The sequence below is a fragment of the Tyto alba genome, unplaced genomic scaffold, assembly GCF_018691265.1.
Source record: "Tyto alba isolate M040663 unplaced genomic scaffold, T.alba_DEE_v4.0 Super-Scaffold_17, whole genome shotgun sequence".
Classification (NCBI taxonomy): Eukaryota; Metazoa; Chordata; class Aves; order Strigiformes; family Tytonidae; genus Tyto; species Tyto alba.
In genome coordinates this window covers 21,005,727-21,032,108 of record NW_024881279.1, presented here as the reverse complement: position 1 = coordinate 21,032,108, position 26,382 = coordinate 21,005,727, and the positions used below count along the sequence as shown (strand labels likewise).

General features: G+C 40.2%; 1 protein-coding gene across 17 annotated transcripts in view; it reads right to left on the bottom strand.

The window, feature by feature from the left end:
* Nucleotides 1-26,382, bottom strand: part of LOC116962264 — a 38,263-nt gene that overhangs the window by 10,862 nt on the left and 1,019 nt on the right. For 14 of the 17 annotated variants that reach the window (XR_004407465.2, XR_004407460.2, XR_004407461.2 and 11 more), the window contains exons 1-3: nucleotides 16,724-21,495; nucleotides 16,183-16,307; nucleotides 7,833-7,981 (exon numbers count right to left, since the gene is read on the bottom strand). Coding sequence is in view for 1 of the 17 variants with exons in the window: in XM_032995528.2 (XP_032851419.2) it covers nucleotides 7,833-7,981; nucleotides 16,183-16,307; nucleotides 16,724-16,790 (341 nt within the window). In the remaining 16 variants the exon portion in view is untranslated. Of the gene's footprint in view, nucleotides 1-7,832; nucleotides 7,982-12,077; nucleotides 12,937-16,182; nucleotides 16,308-16,723; nucleotides 21,496-26,382 lie in introns of those variants that run through there. The other 3 variants (XM_032995528.2, XR_006165079.1, XR_004407462.2) reach the window with 3 other exon arrangements.

The following is a 26,382-nucleotide window of genomic DNA, read 5'->3' as shown; positions in this document are numbered from 1 at the left end:
CATACATAGACTGAGAGACTCAGGACATGTCAGATGCCAAAGGAAAAAAAAAAAAAAAATGCACATCTTTCACCAGGGTTATTTCTTTCCTAAATTTCAAGCCCTTAATTCAAATATTAAGACTCTAGTTTGTCAAAAGTGGACTATATGGCATTGCTATTGGGGCTTTTATTTATTTATATATATATATATATATTCAATATTAAGCACATATTATAAAGATATATGTATGTATTTACAACATTGAGAAAATGGTATATTTCTCTGAATACTTTTGCTATTTTACCTGACACTTTAAAAAATATGAACAGGAGGCAGACACTCAACACGAAATCTTAAAACAGTTGACTCACGTGGTTAAAAGTTTGGTAGTGATATCAGCAAAGAAAAACAAAGACAGAAATGTCAAACACTAGTACTGCATATAACTACTTGTAAATCAATAGCCAGTAAAACTCCTGACCTACATGAACAGAAGCACGAAACAAAGAAACCTCAGAATAAAATCCATGGCTGACAGAGCTTAGCACAAGAAAGTTGTGTTTGCAGAAGAAATCCTAGCAACAGTACAGGGTCACTGCTTGGTGCAGACAGGAGAATTGTGAAGGATTATGCAGAAAATGCAGAAGTGTTCAGACTTTTATTCAGTATTTGGAAAGAAGGATGATTTGCTTTCATTGCTTGAAGATGATGAAATACTTTCCGGTCTATTAGTAACTGAGAGAGATGTTAGAATCTATCAGCAATGAACATTTTTAAATCAGCAGGCTCAGAAACTCCAGCATAGTTGGCAGAGAAGCTCTCGGGTCCACTAACACTGAATGTTAATAGCAGCAGATCTGTAAATGCCCAACTTATAAAAATCTGTTAAATGAGAAGGGAAGCAAAGGGAATCAATGAACCATCAGAGAAAAGAGCAACTCTGGGTCAAAGCAAGGGACGGGTTTTTTTCCATCCTATCTGTTGTTTGGATGGTCAAGGGTAACAGGGAGTCCGGTTCTTCTAACGAACTGGAGCCACCGTCTTTTCCAGGCTCATTTAACCTGACGGCTCTCGTGTACAGAGTCGTCACTTGGCAGTCACTCAGACCAAGGTTTTCTCCTTGATAAGAAAACTTTGACTTCTGGGTTAGCTTGAAAACTTCTGCTGGAGCTAAGAGAGTCAAAATAAAAAGGGTAAAGAGATAGGGGCTCAAGGCCAGCTCCCTGTTATTGCCCATGTGAAGGTCTGGTAGTTTTCTAACCAGGATGTGTTTCTTTGTGAAGCTTCTCCTTAGGTGGGTACTTCTCCCAGTGATGGTGCATGAGAAGTGGCTGGCCTGTGGCCATGGAATCTCCCAGACGGGCACACAGAAGCTCGGGGAGCGGCAGCCAGGATCCCCACCTCGCCCAAACCGCCCAGGCACCCACGCCTTTGCTGGCTTCCAGTGCCAGCAAGAGACCTACTGTAAAACAAGCTTGTCTCCCTCTTCTTTGTAACAAGTTGCAGTTAGAAGTGAATTAAATCAGCGTACACTTTGTACCACTGCAGAAGTTAATTCAAACTGAATGGGGCTAGAATGCATTATCAGGTACTGGAAGCCATTACTGCTTCAGGATACTACCAAAATACATTTTACATGTCCAGTTGGGCACAAAACTTTGTCTTTGGAACTAAGTGATGTTTTCAACCCCCCCAAAAAGTGTTACAGTAAACAAAATAGTGCATAGTGGAAGTTGTAATACACTCTGTGTGATCTCCCATTTAATGTAATGAGGTGTCACTGAAAAAAAAAAAAAAAGAGCCAAAAAAAGATTAATCAAAATCCTATGTGAATTTATTTATGGATCACAAAAAATGTTTCTAGAATATCCAAGACATGGTCGAGGGATAAAGTTAGATGAAGTTAGGATTTATCTCGATTACCTAACCTAGCATTAAAATCCTTTCCACTGATCAGCAAACAGAGGGATAAAAAGATTTCAGAGACATTATGTAGGTCTGGAATAATTCCCAGTACGAGTTCCTATAAGAAGAGGAACTGTGGGAGGAATACAAATATTAATCAGAAGAAAAGGTTCTAAATTGGGAAACTGCTCTGGCAATGAGACAAAAGTCTAAGTCATTAGTGTAACAACCTCTAATCCCTATCAGAGCAGCCAGTCTCATGACAAAGATGGACGTGAAATGGCTTTCTCCATAAATATTTCAGTTTTGATTAATTCTAGCATTCTATGTCTGGACGTAACAAATATGTTGTCAAACATATCGTGAAAAAACAGAGACATTTGGCTGAACAATCCAAAACCATGTAGAAAACTCATTTTCTAGGAAACGGAGAAACAAATTTTAAAGCTGTTTTCTTCTTAACTCAATGCATAAAATTCCCCAGTGTCCAACTCTTTAAAATAACTTCTCCCAAAAAGAGCAGCCTATCTAATTAAGTCCAGAACCATGCTACCGTTTTGACCCTGATTTCCATTGGCAACTCCCTGACAGGCACCAAAATACCTTATTAAATTTTTCCAGGGATAGCAGTTCTGATTTATAAAAAATAAGTAAATATTTTCTAGGTCAGAAAAGGCAAGAAATGCTGGGAACAATCCTGCGGTCACAGAATTTAAACAGAGCATCAGGCAGTAAGCTCAAAGTCCTGCTGTGGTGACAAGTACTCATGTAAAGCAGATCATCCCTATCCAGAGACTGAAGAACATACATATGCATACCAAAGCTCTGAGATTACTCAGAGCACTCTCTTTTTTGTGTGTAATTACAAATCTTTTCCTTTCAGAGGCTGTGCCAGTGTAAGAAGCTCCTGTCACAGCCCCACGGTTATGACAGTACAACTGTGTTGGGGCTACATACAAAAGTGGATCAAGGTGGATGGCAGGTAAGAATAGTCCTGTTTTGGGAGAAGTATTTTTTCCGCAGCCCCATCCTCTGTCCCAGGTTCCTGGGCAGCCTCTGCATGATCAAAAGGGACTGGGGGCAGAAAGAAGGGGGTGCGAACTGCTTGAGTCTCATACTGTTACTTGAAGAAATGCCCTAGTAATCACGGTCTTTGGTTGAGGTGCTTAATAAAGCAGGAATTTCATGTAAGAGTGGGAGGATGCAGTGTTTTTCTGCCAGGCATGTGGACGTGAGGCTCAGGCCCTTGGGTTGTTCTGGGAGAGGATGGTACTTCCTCAGTCAGCTACAGCAACTCCCACCAGAACTTGCACATTCTCACACAAAGTTTCACTTTGAGCTAATGAATAGTTCCGTACTTAAAAAAAAAAAAAAAAAAAAAAATCTCCAAAGTACTAATGGATTTCACCATGTAGCAGCTCGGCATGCTTTACAATAAAGGATATAAAAGTTGCCATCAAATTTACCCTCATTTAAAGGTTTCCACTTCTAATGTTATTATGGGCTTCTTATGTAATAATTAAGTGTATTTTAAAGTCAGCTGCATTAGATTCCAATTTTGCTTTTAAGCAGTCCTACCAATCTAATTAAATCATCATTCTCTGAGTTTGCACCCTGCAGATGAGCAATACTGCTTTCCAGAGTACACCGAGTCCTTCTGAGATCTGTGGAGCCAAATTCATGGCTACCCAAGCACACAGAAAATACCTACAACCATTTAAGAGCTAGGTGGGGATGCCTCAGGGACAGCCAGCTCAAAACAGAAACCAGTATTTTCCTAAAGCACAAGTTGAATGATGAAAATATATCCAAACAAAATGGAAAATGAAAGCAGGGTTGAAAGCAGAAAGTTTGGGACCACTACACACAGCTTTATACTAAACTAAACTTATCTACAGTGGTAGCCACACGCATAACTCGGTTCTCCCCCATAGTGGAGAGCTGGAGATGTTCTCCAGCCTTGCTCTCCACAACCCTACATATCTTGTTAGCTATTCCTCTGTGATAGTCCATCCAAACCGCCCGTGTTTGAGTCACCACTGATTTCATTCAGGATCACATCTGCAACTCCAGTAACAACTGAAACACTGCTGGTCAGTGAAACCCAGGGAGTTTGGACAGAGCGAGACAAGCTGGGCTGAATGTGGCTGTTAGCAATTTAGGTCTTCAAAAACCACTAGAGTATTGTCTTTGACCAGATTTAGCAGGTGAATTCTAGTACCTACATTTCAAGCCCCAGGCAGGAGTGTAACCAGCCGCAAGCCCTGGGAACAGCTGTACTGTTACTGGCTTCTAGGATTTTCTTCAGTCAACTCTGAGATGCTGAAGATCATGAACTATGAACACTGCTTCTTGTTTCCATGTTCTGGGCATTGCCTACGCTGATGGCTGTTGGTTCATGGCTATCAGCAGTCTCCCTCATTTTCTAAATTTTCTGCACAGGATTTCTCTCCCTCCCTTTCTCTCTCCTTTCCCCCAGTGCGTATGTTGGAGTCTACCACACTTTCTACTCCTGAGATCCCAGTTGTGGTTCTCTCTTCATAGTGTCCCACTGACAAGAAGTGCTATTGGTGGGGTGCACACCAGTTCCTCACTCACGATCTCTGTTCTGGCCTAGAAACTGCCTTTATTGCCCTACTTCGCTGCCTCTGAGTCCTTCCCATGTACCTCTACATGGCTTTTGACAGTTGAATGAGCCTTCGTAATTCTGTTTGGCAGGACATTGACTTCCCATCAGCCTTCCAGAAATTCTTAATTCATTTATACTTTTGACCTACACAACAGTCTCTGGCAGTAAGTTCTGCAATTTAATAATAAGTTATATCAGAATGTATGGCTTTCTGGTTTAGACCTGATGCCTCATAATTTCATGAGGTATTCTTAAAAATAATAGCTATCCCCTCTTCATTGTTTTCTAGCTAGCTAGGAGATCAAGATCTCTGTCCCATGCCTGACTACTTTCTCTGTCCTGATATGAAAACCATTCTGTCCTCATCTGCTTTCTGTGGGTGAAATTCAGATTAAAAAGTTTTGATTTAGTATTGGAGTTTAGATATCTACCTCATAGATTGACACCTACAGGTAGAAACCTAAATTTAGGTTTCTAAATCTCTGATCTAAATAACTCCCACCCGTCCTTTTTAGTTCTATTTTATTCTTTATGGAGACAGGATGAACAGAACTGCACATATTAATCAATACGTGGGTTTGCCAAACATTTATACAGTGACATAATCACATAATCATGTTTTTCTTTTCCTTTCTTCCTTTTCTAAAAATTTCTCTCATTCAGTTTGAATTTTTTATTGCTGTGGTCACTGCATCAATGTTTCCATAGAGTTATCATACAGCAACTCTGTTTCTGAGTGATAATAACGTAATGTTCAATCTGTATCGAATAAGTATAATACATAATTGGATATGTATATTCCTAGACAAACTACTTTGCATTTATTAGCATTGATTTTCATATGCCATTTCTGAGACAGTCACTCGCTGCCATGAGAACCATCTGCCTCTCCTCTCAGGGTCAGATTTGACTATCTCAGCTGATTTTGTGTCATCTGCAAACCTTCTCACTGCAATATTCACCCCCTTTCCCAAATCATTTATTCAGATATTGAAGAGCATAGGTCCTAAATCAAACAGTTGCATGACTAAGCTGTAGAAGTCCTTTCACTGGGAAAACTGATCTTCTCTCCCACTTTTTGTTCCATTTTGTCTCTGTCTTATTTACTTACAAGAGGACATCTTATTATCTCAGCTTAACTACTTTAAGAGTCTTTGCAGAAAGACTTATTGACATTTGTTTGGAAGTCCGTACACACTTTATCAACTAGATCAGCCTTACCTACAAGCTTGTTGACATCTTCAAAGAGTTCAAATAGATTTATGAGACATGGTCTCCTTCTGCAAGAACTGTAATGACTTTTTCCAAATAAATCACATTTATGAAATTGTCTACTGGTTCTCCTCTTTATTATTGTAGTTTTTACCCACTTATTCAGTTTGGAAGTGAGATTTACTGATCTGTGGTTTTCCACATTTGTCCTGAAGTCCTTTTTCTCAAGGCTGAAGACACATTTGCCACTTTCCATCCTTCTTGCAGTGTGGTCAACTTAAATGACACTTTTCATGCTACATTTAGCTTTCTCTTAATCTAGTATTTGAGCTCTTTCAGAACTCTTGATTGAGTATCATCTTATCTTGGTGCTTTCTTACTGTTCATTTTATTGATTTGTTCCAAAATGTCCTCTGCTGAAACTTCATTTAGGGACAATTCCTCATACTCTCCACTGATTCACCACTAATGTACCCCTTTCCAGCCTTCCTCTATAATTTGTTCCCTATTATTACAGTTTCCTACCCTTCTGCCAAGTTTCTGAGGCATTTATTATGTCAATAACTTCCTTTAAAATCAGACAGTCTAGTTCACCTCTTTTAGGCTTCAGAGTTGCAGCATTTGTATAGACATATTTCTACATTTTTTATTGATCTAGTTGCCCATTTTTCATGGGGCCTGCTTAGCCGGGACTTTAATTGCTGAGACCACTCTTTTCTATTTCCTTCCTCAATGTTATTGATTTCAGTTCCTTCTATTTTTCTAAATTACAAGAATTTTCTTACTTCTCTTGAAGAGGAGCTGTGATCTTGAACCATGTGTTCTTGCTTATTTGGTGAGTTTCCACAACTGTCAACTATAAAAATATCTCATTGCTTTTGAATGTTAAACCCTAGTTTGCAATCTAGTTTCACACTGATTTATATAGCTTATCTCTCTTGTAGAAACTACCTCACCAACGACTGAGAATCTGCTTGTCTGGTACTATGACAATTTATAACACTGTGATTCCACTTTCAAAATTTCTTTCCTACTCATTCCTCTGTCGTCAGTACCCACATCATTCACAACACCAGCTCCCTCTAGCACTAAGTGTGAACACGTGAGTCCAGCAAAGGCCTCAGCAGCACCACAGAAAATGAGGCTTCCTCCCATTTTTTAATAATATATTTCATTAACACCTCCCAGTATGAGACTGAGATGTCTGGATCACTTTCTCCAGTCTCTCAAGATCATTAGAAGTCTGATCCTGACCTTCAAAGGGCATCTTGGTTTACCCACAAATTTTATGAGTGAGTTCTTTGTTAAATCATATAGGTCATTAATTAAAAAAATGAATAGAACTGGGCTCAGGACATACGCCAGCAGGACTCCAATCAAAACAACCTCCCAGTCTGACAGTGCACCACTGCCACCCACATTACAGTAATATCACGTACCTTCTAAATGATGAACCTCAAGCTATGAACTACACAGGGCCTGCCAGGACAATGAATTTGGCTGTGGTCTCCCTCACTCCTTTCTGGATCCAGAGTCCACAGGGAGAAGTGCTGCCTGCTAAACAGACTATTTTGAGTACACTGCAGACCATCTTTGCTGGGAGCCCACTTAGCACCTCTGTGCATGGCAGTATATGAACCCATCTGCACACATGCAATAAATCTCACTGCCCCAGGAAGCACTGGCTTTTCTACGCTTACACAATACAGCTATGCATTAGAGGAAGGGCTGCAACATATGGTCCCTTCCTTATACAGAAACAAGGTAAGAGTCTCACCCAGCCAGAAATACTGGGCACACTGATACAGACCATATTTCTTTAGTCTGCTTCTGAGAGAATCATGTGGAACAGTTTCAAAAGCTTTCCTAAAGCAAAATATGTCCCATCTGCTGCCTCCTCTTCATCTACTAGACATTATTTTCTCAAAGAAGGAAATTAGAGTAAGATCACATGATTTATTCCTGGTAAATCTCTGTCTTTTTTTTTTTTTTTATCTTCTATTTGCTTTAAATTGACCATGTAATATTTTTTCAGTCTTATTTCTGGGAAGAGTGGTCTCTAATTCCCTGCTTTCTCTTTTTCAAAAAAGTAAACTGTGTTTACCTTTCTATAGTGCTCAGTGATCTTGCCTGCCTTCCAAGAGCTTCCAGGGTAGTCACTAATGCTTCAGTAATTGCTTCAGCTACTGTCTTCATTGCCCACAGGGCTCTCACAGCACACACCCAGAGCAGTTTGAGGCCAGAGCTTCTAATCTGGAGAAACAAAGGCAGAACAAATATAAGGCACAAAAACAGTGTAAAAGGACATGAGGGACTAGGCCAAGCCCAGACTGCTTGCTCTTCTCTCGCAATGGATAGTTTAGCATAGAATAGCATAGCACAGCACAGTGTAATATTAACGTAGCAGGAAGCTGCCTTCCAGCTGAGGAAAAGCAAGCTGACAACTCCAGGAAGGCTATATCTGAAAATGCATTTTCAGTTGAGAACTCTTGGTCTGCTCTGCTGATGGGAATTTAAATACCAGGAGCATACCAGCAGCCACACGTGCGATGACAGAGATTTGCTGACTTGCAGGCAGAATATGAAGAGGTCTTCTATGAGACACCTAGGTGGATGCTAGAAAGTGCTGGGGAGGAGCATGAGGTCCTCCTGCATGTCACAAATTTTGAAGGGAAATGCAAGTGAAGGATCCTGGAAGGCAAAGTCAGACTCCTGGCTAGAAGATTTAGCCCCAGGGTACTGTTGACAGTTTCTCTGAAATCCTTGCAGTCATATACACAACTCCAATTACGCAGAGGGGAAAAAGACACTATCCGGAGGTGATGGTCTCCATCAAAAGTCAAAAGTGAAATCAGATTTTTCACAAGGAAAACATATATGATGTGTTTAATTAAGTGGGAGCTGGGGGAAATCTGTCATGAGTGAAGGCAAACAGATTGCTAAGGGTTGGTAAAACAAAAACACTCTGCGTATCCAGCTAGTTCAGAGAAAAAGCTTAGTACAGCGATACGAACAGCTCATAGATGAAATCTTATTACATCAAAATGACATTGGAGTAAGAAGCTAAACAAAGGTATCCCCCAAATTAAGAACCATAAAAACTTTTTTTTTAATTGAAAAAAAAAAAATCTAGATGAAGTAAAACGCAGGTAATAAAATCAGATTTTGACACAGCAGAAAATATAAACCATAGTATGTGTCTATAAACTACGGAAAAGAGAGTATGTTATAAAAGTGAAAGACTTTTTTTTATGTCAAAGAAAATGTTTTAAGGAATCTAGTCAGACTAAAATTCTTACTGGAAAAGACTGTACACTCAAAATGTCTGGCAGTAAAAATGTAAATATATGAGCAGAGTTACCCCATCAGTCACTAGAGAAAGAAGACTGAGTGCTTAACGCTGAGAGGTGAAATACTAAACATGGGGACCTCTATTATTCATAAATAAATCGATATAATGGCACAAAGGAAAAAAAGGTTAGAGAACCAATTTACAGAAACACAGTATGACTGCTTTTCAGAACTATTAGATCCTGAACATCCAAGAAGAGAGGCTGCTCTCTACTTAATATTATGCAAGGTACAAGGGGAGTAAGTTCAAGAAGAGGCAGTCAGTGAACCAACAGAGAATATGGGCTGCTCTTACAGAACAGAAAACTCTATCTTGGAGTGCAATGGTTATGACTTAGGAGGTCTTAATGGGCAAGAAGCTCACCACAAACACTCAGGGTAAAAGCATGATGAAATGGGAGAAGTGATTAGAAATAAGGAATCTGTTCAACCTCTGGGTACAGCATCATTGAAACCACTAGTATATCTAATTCTGATGTTCACATTTAAAGCTGTTGAAAGATTAGATTGGGGGCAGAAAAGAGCCATAAAAAGTATATGAGGAGAGAAGAACATGTAACTGGGAAACTTAAACAGCTCAATTGTGGGGCGATTCGATAAATACTTTCACAAGGGGAAAATATCAACCAACACTTTTTAATCTAGCAGAGACAGAAGAAAGACTAAGGGCTGAAAAATGAAAGTGATTCAAACCAGAAATGAAACACACATTTTTTAACAGCAGTGATGATTAAATTTGGGAACAAACTACCACCTGAAGTGATGGATTTTGCAACTCTTGACATCTGGAACATATGTTCCTGTGAAAAGTTCAAGTTTTGATAAATAAGATTTTTTTTTTTTTCCCTGAGAAACAATTTTGTCAGAAAATTCTTAGCCACTGTTTGGGTTTCTTGTCTACATTAAAAGGATATAAGATTAGCCAGAAAAACAGCTTTGTACGTTGAAAGTTGGTCAAAATGATAATTAAAAGCAGAATGGAATTCCTAGATAAGGAGTATGATATGGTAGGAGCTAATTATCACAGTGTCTGTAATGAAAACTTTGCTTCACTAATATTTCAGAATTATTTGAAAATATCTTTATAATAATGATCAAAAGGGAACTGCTTGACGTAATCTACTTGAACATTCAAAAGCCTTCTGACGGTCTTTTTCAGGCAGAGCCTATTCCAGAAGAATCCTACATGGCCGGGTATTGTGGATGCTGCAGAAAGCCAAAGCACAGACTAGCACGCAAAGACTACACTCGCAGCCAGAACTGCCTAATATCACAAACAGGTATTTCACTACAAGCTTTGGCTTTTATGTGGAGGTGCTAAGTGGCATTATTCCAAGTATAATTTTTGTAATTGCAATCAAGGCACTGAGAACTCTTGCATAAGTGCTTTTAACACACTACAGGAATGAAATACGACACAGAAGGCACTGACAACTTGTAGAGCATCATTAAACATACCACGACCATTAACAAATGTGCCAAGGAATGCTAGTACATCTGTATGTAATTCAAGCTGAGGAGTTGAGCTCCACACGATTTTTTTATTTTTTTTTTTATTTTTTTTGTTGAGTAAAATACTTTAGAAGACTCCAGCTTATCCTGAGTCAATAGAATGTGAAGCATCACTAAAAAAAACATCCTCTTGGGATTTTTCATTGGACTGAGAATTGTGGCACTTCTCAGTAAATGTCAGGCTTATCAGTGTTGTGAGTAAGCATCAGTTAGCTCTCAAACAAGCCGACTCTGTTCATTTTTCTCAGAACTGTATGTAATATTATCCTGGCAAGAAACGGCTCTTTTAGTAGACTGCAGCACAAATTTGTAAAAGAAGCTTGCCTCAGCTCTGATCCCAAAACCAAAAGAGATCTAGAATAGATTAGACAGCCGTAGAAAATCTGCTTTTTGACTACAAACCCTGGATCGTTTGGAGTTAAAGGGATACAAGAAGTACAAATTTCTCCTTTTCAGATAATCATGGCACTACTTGTAAGAAAACATTCTTCTTAATACTCGTTTACCTACTTCAAATTACATCAGTAGCTTCAAGTATATTTTTGACCTGTAAGTGGTTAATGACATCAATATTTGCAATACATTTTCATCCCTTTATAAAGATCCTTTCTTTATTTCCACCATGTAGCTTTTCTCTTTATATTGCTAGAGGAGACCTAGCAGCATCATGGTGAGATCTTTATTAGCATTCAAATAAAAATTCATTGTTTGCTTGTCTAGTGGGGAGATGAGTTCAGCGTTCACTGTTCAGTGTTCACCATTACCATCAGAAGTGTTTACGTTCATATCTATGTTTCTATTTTCTTTTGACAGAACATTACAAAGCACAAGAAAGGCTGCACTGGGTCAGATCGAAGGTTCCTCTACTGCAGCATCTGCTTTTCAATACATATGCCTGGGGAAGGAGTTTAAGAACATACCAGGCATGCAGCAGTGCTTTCTTGGAATATTATTCTGTTTTCCAACAATATGTGTCTTGGGACTCTTTGAGTCACAATCCTTGGTTTTACTATTTAACAGGTTATGCTTTAACTTCTCTCCATTAACTTTTGCTGTTACCCCTGGAGCACAAGTAAACTTTGCGCATCCATAATATCCTATGGCAAGGGATTTTACAGCTCAATTACAAGTTTTGTAAAGAACCATCAACCAGATTAAATTGATTTCTAGTTGTTGCTTTGAAAGAGACACTAAAGGGGCTTCTCAGTTTGGAGAGAAAGTGGCAAGGGGGATACAAGTGAGACATAAAGTCATGGTCACAGCAACAATAGATGGGCAGTGCGGCCAGCTGGACCACTGGTCCGGCCCACTAAAGCATTTCTTATGTTGTTATGACTATGTCACCTTAGCTGCATCTTCAGGACCTTTACAAGAGCTCTAACAAATATGCGAAATGCAGTTTCTCACTAGAAGAAAAAAAAAAAACTTTCCCTAATATGTTGGGGTTTATTCATTTAATCGTTTCTTTCTTATAATTTCTACTCACTTGCTCAGTACAGACTCCAGTGTGACGGTCTGCAGTTCTTCACTCCTGGGGACCTTCTCAGGGATTGTTGTCACATTTACCATCTTCCATCCCTCCTGCAGGGAGGCTGATTTAAGTGATGGGTTACACACTATAGTAGCTCTATAATTGCATATTTGTTTTCCTCCAGAGCTCTTGAGTGATTACCATATGGTCTTGGCAATTTCTGACTCTTCATCTTATCAATTAGTCCTAAAATGCATTTTATTGTCATTTAATTTCAGACAGTTCCTTACACTTGTCCTCATAAGTTTGGTTCTCATGGGAGAATAACCTACCTCAACCATAGTGAGCACCAACACAGAGCTTCAGTTTACTTTTCAGCAGCAATTTTCCTCTCTTACAGTAATCGTTTTAGAAACAGGTCATCTGTTGATCAAACCTCTGGAAAAGTATATGATTCTGGCAATTCTGAAAATATTTTTACTAGTATTTTTATTATTCCTTTAGTGAGTTTGCACCTTAAAATTTTCCCTTGCCTGCCCTACAGATTTAGCCTCACAGTTAATGCTTTTTTTTTTTTTTTAAATAGTTTCTTTATTTGCTCAGAAATCCCTGATTTTGAATACTGTCTTCCACTCTGCTGTTAGAATATTGCCTTTTTAGTCCCTTGTAGAATTATTTCACTTACTGATATATTGCTCTGAGCTTCAGATAGGGCGTTTTTATCTAGTTTCTCATCTTCCACATCCTTATAGCAGCTGCTTTTAATTTCCTTTTAAGAAGCTGCCACACTTTTTTAAGTCCCATTTTTAAGTTAGGTATTACCGTGAGATAGTTGTGGGGGAAAATCAAATACTCCTAAGTTACTCTGTCATGAATCCCTCTGAAAAAAAAAAAAGATAGGTATCCATCAAGGTGTTTTCAAAGAGGGGAGGCTCTGGAGGAAAGAGGACACCTAACATCTCCAGCTGGAAGGGGAGGATGGGGAGGACCCTGCCACGGCACTGCAGGGAGCAGGGGCCTGGATGCTGGGTGACTCGGGCAGAGGAATCTGCAGCACCAAGCCAGGAGGCTGTATCAGGGCCAGGTAAAAGACAGGTAGGGAACGTGGAGAAGCAACTCCCAAAGGAATTCAAAAAAGCAGCAATGCACCTGTATCAGCAGAATGATGTGAACTCATTCCTTCAGGGAGGGGAGCTGGAAAGATCTTCCATTATTACAGGCTCTCTGCGCTCACGCAGGCGGTGCGTATGGAGCAGAGCTGTCATACATGGCCTTTCCTCAGCACGCCGGGTCTCTCTTCTGCTAGACAGGCTCTGGGGAGGCTGCAGGGAGCTTGGGGTGAAAGCCTGCGTGCATTTCCTTACACCATGGCTCCCATCTCTCCCGCAGTGCTCAGTACCCCTGTGACTTACAGGAATTAATGATTCATGGATGATGGAAAAGCTGTGTTGCTTTTCTGGGTGACTGGCATCCAGCTCACCTGGAAGAAACAATCTCACATGAAAAAAAAAAAAAAAAAAAAAGAAGGGCCAGCTCCCATAGGGTGCAGCATGGGCCATGCACCTCTCTGCACGGGCAGGCGTGCGGGTGGGACAGCAACCTGGGTGCTGTGTCACTGCCCGGTGTCACCCCACAGCTGGAGGTGACAGCGGTTGGGCAGCCTCAGGGTGCTTAAGATACTGGTCCCTCCCAGGATACTGGTCTGTCCAGGCAGCTTTTTGCTCACAGATGTAGGTGTCCCAGCACAGCAGCACCCTGTCCGTGGGGACAGGCTCCCTCCTCACGCAGACAAGGTTTACAAAACGCAACGTAGATGGAATATAAAGCAGGCAGCTGGCAGAGCCCAGGCAGGCCTGCAGATCCACGACGACTCACAGAAACAAATCTACCAGATGTTTCAGTCTCACAAGGGAGCCACATGCCTGTCCTACTGCAGGAATTGTGTTTTGCCTCCTGTTGTGTTGGCTTCCAGCAAGAACCCTGGAAAATGGTGGTGGTTTGAGAGTAACTTTCCCTTCCTAAAATTGGTCCTGCCATAGATTTGTGTAGTTAGTGAATATCAACAAGAAATAAATCAGAGCTCGGAGAAATGCTGTTCTCCACTCTTCCTCCAGTGTGGCTTGTTTACACTGCTGCGCTGCAATCTATAAAATGCCATCTATAATGAATACTAAATAGTGGGAGTCTTTTTCTCAGCAATGTGTTACTAAACCTGATTGCTGTGCAGTATAATATGCTGGGAGAGAGCGGGGGCTTGGCTGTGTTTCTCTGTTTCATGCAGTCATAGAAACTGTCAAGCTTAGGTGCCTCTGTGATCTCCAAGCAGCATGTCTCCCTACACCCTTTCCTAGCTACCCATTTATTTTTAAAACGTTCCATTGTTACTGTAGCTCAGTTCTTTCAGCCAATTTTAATGTCATTATTATTTCTGTCTCTTTAAAATTTATCTACTTATGCAATTTTCATCTTTTTTCTTTCCAAACCAATTCATAGTAATATGTTAACAGCTGCCTTGTAGTGGAAGTCCCCTAGAGTTAATACTCAAAAATCCTCACTATTAAGAAATTACTCACCTGTGTATTATAAAATCTGTACTGCATCGCCTTGCAACCCTGTCCTCAGTACATTCACAGGTGTCTCCACTTCAACACCAAGAACATTTCCGATCTTGCAGTGAGTACCTGCCTATTCAGGGTACATGCAAAACCAAAGGATACCAGAAAGCAAGAACACTTTTCCACACATAAGTGACTTCCAGGGTACTTCTACAGCTCCTTAAGCTTAAAGGACCAGGAAATAGAAGGGGATCTATATTGCAGAAGATGGTGAAAAAAAGGGACGAAAGAAGAAAGAGTTACAACAGGGCCCCTGCTCACACTTCAAAATTCCTGCAGCCAACATCTGCCTCTATTTTGGGAGTTTGATGACACTTTTGATTTTCCTCCTCTGCCAACAGTTCCATCTTCCAAACAGCTCAAGGCACAACCATGATGATAGTTCTAGACAACAAAATGCACAGTGGAAACGGTACTGATCCAAAGGCTTGTTAACGCACAGCATAGATAAGAGTTTGTTGGGTGGTATTTTTTTGCCTTTTAGAATACTGAATTCAGGCAAAATCAAAGTTTCTGAGAAACAGCGAATTGTCCATACCAATGCAATGCATATTCTTTCTTTCTTGACTCCTGTACTGGAGTGTTCATATAAATATACATACTCTTCCTATACGCACAGCATCAAACACTCCAGCAGAAGTGCTGCAAGACAAAGTATAGCACCTTGTTTTGGGACGATCAAACCTGCAGTCACGTGGGCGCATTAAACAGGAGATACTAGAACTTATCACACACGCACTTCTCATTGAGCTGTGCAAAGGTCATTCTGTTCTGTGAATAAGCCCGTGTCAACAGTGAGCATGTATTAGAGTTCAGAAAACACTTTGCTGAGGAGATCCAGGCTTTCTGGGTTAAAAGGTTATGAAATTTAGTCTAATCTCTATTTCTATTTTCTTAGATATTCACTACCAATCTATTATAGGCAAAGAAGTCAGTGCAGCCCAAAATTAAGGTTTCCTAACTTCTTTTACGTGACCCTGGCCATATTTCTACAAGACTGTTCAGACTTGTAGTTAAAACTGTTCAGAATTCTCTCAAGCTAGCCTGACATTTATTTTTTAAATTATTCTGATTTGCATCATAACTTCTCAGACTGAATTAAAATAATTTATTTTTGTTAAAACATTTCTTCCACCACTCTCTTGAGAAGCTTTTGTGTCTCTGTGCTTTATATCACAGGAATTTCACATTTGGCACAGGGTTTCTCGTAGTGAGAGGTTTGTATCTGTTGTCTTCACAACTGTCCACAAAGACTTTCAAACAACTGGAACCACTAGCAGTCATCTACGAGTCAGATAGAATACTAAGGTAACAAAAGATTTAGCACCCAGGAAAATAAAAACACCAGAATAATCTGAATGATTTCTAAGCGCATAGAAACTAATAAGGAGACGCGTACTTATCAACATAAATTCCTCACAAACAAAACAAGCTAACTCCATCTAATTTCACTCTCCAACGGATGAGACTTTGGGGATATCGAAGAAGCAGCAGATGGCACATACCTCAATGTCACCAAGGCTCCTGACATTGTCCCACACAACATTCATGAGTGCAGCACTGCTCTGGCTGAAGTCATGACACAAATCTGTTTGGAATCTGCACTCTGAGAGTAGTTTCCAATGGTTCACTGTGAAATGTAAAGGACAAATTGAATGGTTACTCAGCTGTTCATAAGTTCCATTCAATATTTTATTGATAGCCTGGATGAGGGAATGGATTGTGTGTTTATTAAATCTGCCAAGATTAAATCTGCGAAGAGTGGCTACAAATACATGGGGGATAGCAGTATTAAAAACTTTTGACAACTTGGACAAGTTGTCTATAAATATAAGAGTCATCTCGATTGTAAAAAGCGTAGCATTTTAACTTAGGTAGGAGTGAAGTGCACAAATACAGGATAAACATCAGCTAAGCAGAAAATAAGTCTGGGAAAGGGAAAAAAAAAAAAAAGGTCTGACGGTTCTGATAGATCACAAGCTGAACAGGGGTTATTGTCCTGAGCAAAGAGAAAACACTACACAGATGTTTTAACAGAAGAATTACCTGCAAGACACCTTGCAGATCCTTTTGCTGTACTCAGTATTAGTAACACCTCAGTGCAGAGGCACATCCAGTCTTGGGTACTGCTCCTCAAGAAAGGCTGACAGGCTAAGCAGCAAGAATAACAATAACAGCTAGAGGTCTGGAAAACATGACCTGAATCAAGAGACTAAGACCAGGAGGTGCTCAAAAGAGAGAAGACCATGGAGAGATGCAGTAACAGTCCTGACAGAGTCAGGATCGGCGCAGTAGCAGGCCAATAGCAGAAAAAAAGTCTGCTACAAAATGGAAGAAAAACAACAGTTCTGCCTATGCCAAGAATGTCGCAAGCAGATCTGATTCTGCTGTGGAAAGAGGAGACAGACTAAGTGACCAGCTAATATTTCTTCCAGCTTCACTTTTCAATGATTCTGTGCTCAGCTGATGCTGATTAGAGTTTGTCTGTATTCAATTTGTCCTGATGTACCCCAGTGACTTCATACAGTAATTGCTCATGCACATTTACATCATTTCTGCATTAACACCATCATTGAGGCTAGTGTTTTACGTTAATCTTATCATTTTAAGACTATCTGTCTTACAAATACCTTATCAAAATGCTATTTGCCAAACCAGCTTGACTCGCAACTCATTAATCAAAAGCCATTTTAATAATTAGTCCTCAAACAGTAATTCAGTAAAATCTTTGCATCTTTATTTTCCTTTCTAACCAGCACAACGGGCAAAAGCGTTTGTAATCATTTGGCACCACTACTATCAGACTCAAAGAATCTAGATTAGACCTGGTGGTGCCAGAGTCTCCCATCCCACTGCCATAATTTAACAGTTACTACAGTTTTAGAAAAAACTGTAAACATCTTGGGCCTCTCAGTTCCAGATTCTTACAGAAGACACCGGATCACTGCTGCTGCCATTAGCATCCAGTCCGATTCCTGGAACAAAAGCAGGACCAGCACTACCTCTGTCCATTCTGACATCAGAAGAGATGTACTTAAAATCTTCCCCAGATTACCCATTTCAGTGATTACACATCCTATATTAACAACATATATCCTAATGTCTCTGTTAGTGCAGTTCAGTCTGTTATCCCCAGCCATCTCCCCAGCGGGAATGGAGAACATTTTAAGATGCAGTGGCCAAGGCAGGGCAGCTGACTAACGCGACTGCTTCTTAGTCACAATTACTTCACAGGGTGCCAAGGGAAAGCAGTGCTGCCTTATCGAAGAATCATAATCAATTACCAATATTGATCAGAATCAGCTATAGCTGAGCTTCCCACAAGATCCATCAAATTAAATGGTTGTGTTGTAGTATTGCTGGAAGGAGAACAAAGATCCTTGTGAAGTTGTGCAGGTTCTGAGATTTATGAAAATACAGCTCAATTTCATTGGCATACAATCAGTTAAATCAACCTTATATAGAACCAGAAATAATACCAGCCACAAACCTGGTTGGCTTTGAATACCCTTACACCATTGTTAAATTGAGTTGATATGTCAGAGAGTGGAAACCCAAAAGATTCCAGATTTATCATCTTAATTCTTTCCATTTCTTCTCAAGAATTCACACTGCTGTTATTTTCTCTTCCATTCTGATTACCTTCTTTGTAACATATTGGCTTTCTTACTTTTACTGAATAATTCCTGGTCTATTATATCTATAATTATACTAATAATTAAGCATGCCTTTTCATCAGCTAGCAGCTAATTACTTCTGTTCCTACCCAGCTTGCTCAGAAAACAGTCAATTCATCTGTATCCATATCACTCTCACTGTTGCTAAGCAGTCCATGCTAGTCAGCAGTTGCACTGTAACTGGTGTTGTTTGGTTCACCCTGGCTGTACTCGCACTTTGCAGCAGCTGAGTGGCAATGCCTCTCAACCTCAGAGTCAACGTTTTTCACTGGTAAGCAAGCTTTAGTCACACGCTGAGGTGCAGCACCTGCTTGGCAAAGACTGCTTATCCCCACCAGTTTCAGAGCAGCTTTGGAGCTGTTTGTAAGCACCTACTACTTACTGTAAGGAGCAGTCTGTAATTGGAGAGAACCAAAAAGAATCAGCTACCAAACCAGCTTCTACTGAGTGCGTTCTCAGTCCTTTTTCGGTCAGACCTTACCCTAGATTTTGTTATATGCAAACTGAAGTCATAAAGTAGTCTAAACTCTCAATTCTCTAGCGTTATCACAGGGAAGCACTACTTGCATTTGCACACCATCCTTCTAGACTTCTCGGCATACCAGATCACTCCTGTGTCCGGCAATGTGAGAACTGGACGCTGTCATCATCACTCCGTTACCTTGCTCTGGTTCCCACCGGCACAGCGTAGATGGGCTCTGCCCAAAACCACTCCAGCTAGTTAGTCTGTGTGAGCTGGCACAGGCAGGATGCAGGCATAACCACAAAACTATGGATGAAATGCAAAGAGGAAATTTATTTTTGTTACCTTGCCAACCAGGGGATGCCCAAAGCAGCACCTGGGTGGAGGCACACAAATGGGGACAAGGGCACCGCGGAACTCAATCCGTGCTTGAAGATCTCAAAATCTGCTATTTTTGCCTGTATTGCAGGGATTCACACAGGCATACTCTTCCACTGTGCTTTGATCTTTCCCACAGCAGGGCAGGAATCTCAAGAATGTTCAGTCGGGTGCGTCTCAGTCTATCACAGGCCTATGTTATCGAAACACAGATGTTCTACTTGTCGAACACACAAGGCTAAACAACAATTAGTATGATATATGTGTTTTTCTACACCTCAGATGCAGGTCACTTGACCGTGTTTATAATCCTCCTCGACAATTTTCCGTTATTCTTCTACAGTATCAAACTTCAGTGATGTGGTGACAAATCAGCCCCGATTGCTTTTTTTTTTTCCAATTACCTGTCATTTTGTCTGTTGTAGGCTGAAGAGAGAAGCTGATGTTCCAGGGCAGGAATTCCCACCATCTCCAGCCCTGGCAAGCCACTTCCTTCCCTGTTTCTCAGTTAATGAAATTAGTGAAATTAACATTAGTGAAATGTTAATGGCTGATATTTTCAGGCTTCCTAGAGACTAGGCTAGGCCGAAATCCTTAATCCTTTTATCTGATTCGTGACTCAATACTCTGAAATGAAGAAATGCCGGCAAATGCAGTGATTATGCTGGATTCCAGAGAAAGGGAATTCAAAAATGAGGAAATTTGTTAAAAAAAAAAAAAACGCTCAGAGTGGCAGCCATAAAGGTAAAATGTTTTCAGATGGCAAGTAGACTATTTTGGGATTTTATATTGGAGGCTCAAAGCAAATGCATATAACCTGTCAAAAAACACTTGAGAGAAAAACAAAAAGCTAGCATCATAAAACAGCAGGATCAGGGAGGCTGTTGGAAGTTAAAAGGTATCCTGCAAAAAGCTGAAGTTGTGTCTGAGAAAGGAAAACTAAAAAGAACATAAATTCTGGCAGACTAAATGTAAAAGCACAATAACATAGACTGAAGAAAGAGTTTAGAAGCAGTTTGCTAAAGAAATAAAAAAAATAATGTAATAAATCCGTCTTGAACACATCAAGAGCAAGAAGCCTGTGAGAGCCAGCAAGCTACACAGGTATGAAAGAAGCACTGAGAAAAGATAATGCAATCGCAAAAAATCCCAAACTCTATTTTTTAAAAATCTCTGTTCACCTGGAGAATCTCGGAGAAACTCCGAAACCAGCATCTTGTTTATAAGGCATTAACAGAAGGCTTGATTTAAGGTTGTTAAGAGTAAATTACAAACCAGACAAAATGAATAACAACACATCACTGGGTGCAGAAGATACTCATAGAAGATTTTTACAGAATGTTAAATATGAATCATCTGAGCTAATACCCTCAGTATGTAACCTTTTGCTGAAAATTGCTGTGATTATCAAAGGACTGGAAGGTAACTAATAAGAAATCAGTATTTAAAAATAAATCCAGTGACAATTCAGAAACTGCAGATCACTAAGTCTAGTGTCCATATTGGCCGTATTGGCTGAAGCTCTAGTAAAGAACAGAATTAGTGAATGCATGAATAAAAGTAACACATTAAGGAAAAGTAAACATGACTTTTGTAAAACGAATCTAAGCCTCCTAAATCTGGTGGAATTCTTTGAAGGAGTCAAAAGCATGTAAATAACGGAGAACCAGCTGAGAAATTTTCCCTGCATTTCCGACTCACCCCAAGCTTCCAGAAGCCTCAGACACTGAAGGCCTCACCAAAGGCTCCTAAATAAACTAAATAGCTGGGGACTACAGGTCAGGACCTCACAGAGTTAAATAATAGTTTAATATTGAAAAAAATAACATAAAACTAAAGGATGAGTTTTCACAGTGGAAGATGATCATCAGTGGAATCCCATGGGGATTAAGGTCTATGGTGTCCAGTGTGTTCAGAAGTGATCTGATCTGGAAAATAGGTGGAACAATGAAGAAGATTTCCGATAAAAACTAAATTAATTGGGGTAATATTTACAACAAAAATTTAAAGATCTCACGACACTGAGCAGCCTCATGATAAAGCGGAAAATAAATTTCAGCCCTGACAACTATAACCTGGCTATCCATGAAAAGCAATGCTAACTTTACACAGTGATGGGCTCTGAACTTGTTTGCACAATTTAGGAAATGCATCTTGACGTTTTAATAGCTAGTTCTGTGAATATATCACCACATTGCTCAACAGCAGTCAAATAAAAAGAAAATCAAAAGTTCAGAATTCTTAGGAGAGAAAAGTATGACTTTGCCACTGTATGAATACATGGTGCATCTGCTTCTCAAATACCAAGTGCAGTTCTGGTACCCTCTCCCTGTCCCCCCCGCAAAAGAAAAAAAAAAAAAAAAAAAAAAACCAAACTGTAACAGGAAACAAAAAAGACACATGGCAGAGTGACAAACACAGTAAGTACAGAACTGCCTCCATGTGAAAAGCAAAGTTAGCATGCAGAAGTTGAATAGGAAGTGATCACTTGTCACTTGTCTTTCTCACTTGCACTGAGCAGGCCAGGTGCCAGAAAGGGGAGATGGACATTGTACAAGAGCTCGGTTGCGTGCCTTCTCGTTCAGCTGCTGAAGCTTTCTTATTCTGTCAGACAAGAATTTCAAGGGATGTGTGAGAGTTGCAACAGATAAGTTTCATACACAATCCCAGCATGTTTTCAGGAAAAAAATATATGTGGAAAAGGGAAAAACAGAAGACTGCTGTACTTGCAGTACTCTTTGTTTCCATTACTTCTAAATCATCATTCATTAGAGGTCTCCACTTCCTTTCCCATCTGCCCTCCACAAGCTACAATTTCAGAATTAAAATAAAAATCCACTTAGGCAGCATTTACTAACACCTGACAATGGTGATCCAGCCATGTTGCTTGCCAGCCTCTATAGTGATGCATTTTAACACAGCTCCTCTCACCTTTTTACAATTCTCTCATTTTTCAAACTCCTTTGAGCATTGTGGGTTCAGGTTGTTAACTCGGCTCCTTCAAGGACAGCACTACTTTTCATTCAGTTGTGCAGTGGCTAGTACCAATTGGTCCCATACCTGATAACAGCCTTAAACTACTGGCGAGCTATTAATAATATGCAAGCAATCATTTTAATTGCAACCGGGTGTCTAGAATTTAGGAGCTGTACGAAGAGTTCCTTCTATCTAAAATATTATTGTCCCATAGTGCATTTTGGAGTTTAGCTCTCATTAAAAGTAATAGAGGGAAATAGTCTGTAGCAAACTGAATGTGTTTGTTTTCACAGTTCACCTCCTGCTCCTCCACACTAAAACACACTCTCATGGTGACAAGACCACAGCTGTTGCCATCTTTTACTTACCTGCTGAGTGCAATATTTAGCTTGAGGGACACTGAAGTTTTCTGTTTGTTAGTTATCAGGTCAATAACTCTCACCTTATCACTTCAGTTTCCATTCTGTTGATAAAACCTGTCAGCCTTCCTTGAGTGGTTCCTGGCCCTCCGAAGAAATCACATTAAATTGGCACAACCAAGTAAATCTGTAAGGGATGTGCTCCTGACTTCCGAAAGGGAAGGGGGGAGGGCTTGAATTTCTCTCCCTCTTCCTCCTTGCACAGCTCCAATGTCCAAGCGCTTGGAGCTGTGTTGAAATCCTCCCTACAGATTCAAGCAGTTCAAGTCAGCTCAGGTCTTTGAATATGGCCCAGAGGAGATGTCTGTGGAGCCGAAATTGATATGTTTAAGTGCAAGAGACAATAATCATTTCTTCAAGTATAAGCTAAAAATACCCAGAAGTGGAATTCATAATGGAGATTTTAAAGATCTGTGACATACCAGAGTCTGCACAAGGGTTTTAATGAGAGAGAAGCCGATTTAATTGGTCGGTGCGAGCAGATGCTTTGCTGGGTGAGTGGGCTATAACATCTCACATTCCAGTTTAATGCCAGGAGCATCACCGCTGTGCTTAACATGGCTGCGACAAGCCCATGTCAGGAGCGCATCGTCAGAATCGGGACAAACCTTGATAATCAACGTCTCCAGATTGTCAGATCACAGAGCCGAGCCACGAGGAGAAAGCACTAAAAAGAGAAGGCAAAAGCTGACAAAGGAACGTTTCTAAAGGTAATTGCATGACTGACCATCTCCGGTTGTCATTTGTTTCATTATTATGCTAGGCATGAAGCTAAAACAGCCCGTTAAGTTTTAAAGTCTGTTAACGCTGCGTTAGCAAGGAGTTGCTGAGTACCAGGGTTAAAATCTGCAGGCCTACCCTGTGAAAACACTTCTGGAGTGTATGTCACTGATCACAGGAAACCCAGAAATAACGTCTGTGGACCATTCAATTATAGGCAATCACCACACAGCACTCCTCTACTTGTGGCATGGCTCATCAATCAGGTTTTCTGTCACCATGTCTCTTGTCATAGCAGTCACCAGAAGGCACTGAGCTCCCTCCGAATTCATGTGACATTTACTGTCAGGGGCTGTCAACACCAAGAGATTCTCCCAGGGCCTCCGAGTTCATCACAAAGCAACAAGATATATCCCCAAAATGCGCTCCCAGTTCCAGCTCTGGATTACAATGACTGACTGAGGGGCTTTGCAGCAGCCAGGGAAGAGTGAAACGGCAGCACAAGCTACAAGCTTATGCTCAAACACCTTCCCCTTCTTATTTTCTTGCTAATTAAATACAACCGCATTAAGAGAGGTTTTAGGCCTATGATTAATTAAGGCTTCCTCAAAAATGCCCCTTATAAACTTATTCAGAGAAAGATGAGATTGTTTACTTTGAAATTTACCCTTCTCATCTTTAGCATCGATCCTGCATTCAATGTCTGCTTAACAATACAGTGACCTAGTGGAAAAAATTTATAAAACTTAATAAACTGCAGCTGGCAGTATTAACAGAGTGTGTGTATATGCACATTTGGTTTTGTATGAACATATTACAAGAAATCTAATAAAGTAAAACAAACATATTTTCTTTGTCTGTGAGCTGTGAAACTAGATCATCTGTAATTACAATGTTTAAAGCATACTTGGTCAAAGTCATATGGTGGGCTTTTTTAGCCATATATTTCTGGCTTTAGAAAAATACTGTTGTATATCAAAGCTTACATGTTCCACTAAGTTACTCTGCTCAAGATGCAGAAAAAGAAAAAAGCAGATGAAAACCTAAGTTACCAGAAGACTACTACAAGACAAGAGGAAACAGCTCCAGCATCCAGGGAATAAAGTTCCAGTGGCAAATGTGCCTCAAATAAATAATCAAGAACTTCAAGACACATTGATTTTGCCTGGACTTTAAGGGGTGGACAGGCATTAACAAGTGTTTAAACCAGTGAATAAAAGAGTGCTTTCAATTACAAGGTTTTTAAAAGACCTCAGAATGTATATAATCTCCTAGAACTCTGACATTTGTTTTTAACTTGCTTTCTACAACCCGTCCAGTTTCCTCTTATCACCAAAATAAATATATTTCTTAAGGAGCACAGTATTTCTTTCCCTAAGGAGCAAACTGTTTATTTTCCTAAAATTATTGTGTGATAACAAACACAGTTTTCTCAGCCTCTTCCCTTACACTTTGTGTGCTAACCCGCTGATCACCATCATCTAAGCCTAGCAATCCACACAATTTTCCATCCAATTTATAGTCCATTTATCCAATTCATAGCTCACCAGTTTGGTAAGATGACACTATGACCATGTCGAAGGCCTTGCTAAAGTCAAGGTAAACTACACCCACTGCTCTCCCCCTTGTTCTCTGAGCCAGTCTCATCACAGAAGGCAATCAGGTTGGTCAGGCGTGATTGCCCTCGTCAAATCCATGCTGGCTGTTCCCAATCACCTTCTTGTCCTTCACAGGCTTAAAATAAAGATTCCAGGAGAAGGTGTGCCATCATCTCCCACAGACCCAGGCTAAATAGAGTGTTTTAGAGTTGTCCAATCTTTCTTCTTACCCTTCTTGAATGAGTGGATGATGTTTGCCCTTTTTCAGTCATCAGAATCCTCTCCTGATTACTGTGACCTTTCAAAGAGTCCCTGCAATGCCATCGGCTGCTTCCCTCAGCACCCCTGGGTGCATGGAACAAAATCCCACCACCAACAGTCAGAAAAGCTGTAGCGAAACACTCTGCACCTGCAGCAATTCCTCATGGCTTATCCCCTCTTCCTTCTCAATGTCCTTTCCACTCTCTGACTGCAAGCTGCAAGGACGCAAACTAGCTGAGCTGGAAAGACAAAAGCAGTGGCCCTCGTGCAGAACACGCTGTCCTCCCGCCTGCATAGCTCGAGTCATTCCTCTCTACATTTACTCCCTTCAGCCACGTTACTCCACGACAGCCCACATCTCTGATCTTTGCTATCTCAATTTTGTCTTGCAGAACCTCCTTCTTGTCTCATCTTCGTTTAACTATTTTCCTTCTCCCAAGTAAAAGACACAAAGACACAGCAACTGCACAACAGACATTGTTCAACTCCTGTGGCATCCTCATGATATGAATCAAAACAGATTACCTCTGCTATTGACTTGCCAGTTGCAGAAAAGACAGAGTATTGCACACCAAATGGCTGGGGACTTGAAAGGGAACTAGGACTACCAGCATTAAAAATACAGTGATTAGCTGAGAAGATCTTGGATGAACCAACACCAACAAATGCAGTTTAGGTTTTTGGAGCATTAATTACTGATATCAACTTGCTAAGCGAGAAAATTAAGGCAATATTATAGATGCTGATATTTCTATTTTGCATGTAATTTTCATCCCCAAATAAACTGTGGTAGCTTAGGAAATACCAGCCTAGCCTACTAACATGAGACAATTACAGTTGCATTTACTAAAACAGACAACTAAATGACTTTGTAATTAAGGTATTAAGCCAAATCTGGGGTGAAAAGGACACAGGATTTCTGTCCCTTATGACACTACAAAAAATAAAAGCTATGGAAAACCAAAAGAAATTTGCTAGTTTAAAGCAAGCGTTTAGGGTGATGAAAGAGAGAGATTACATATCTCCTGGAAAGCCACACTTGGAGCTAAACTTGCAGCCAGCCAAGCATAAAACACAGATGATACTGAACAAGAACTACGAGTTCATAACAGGAATTGCCAGCAAAGAGAACACCGTATTCTGGAAAGAGAAACAAACTGCCAAGATGACCAAGAATTTCTGTGCCTATGGAACAAAGAAATAAACAAGAAAG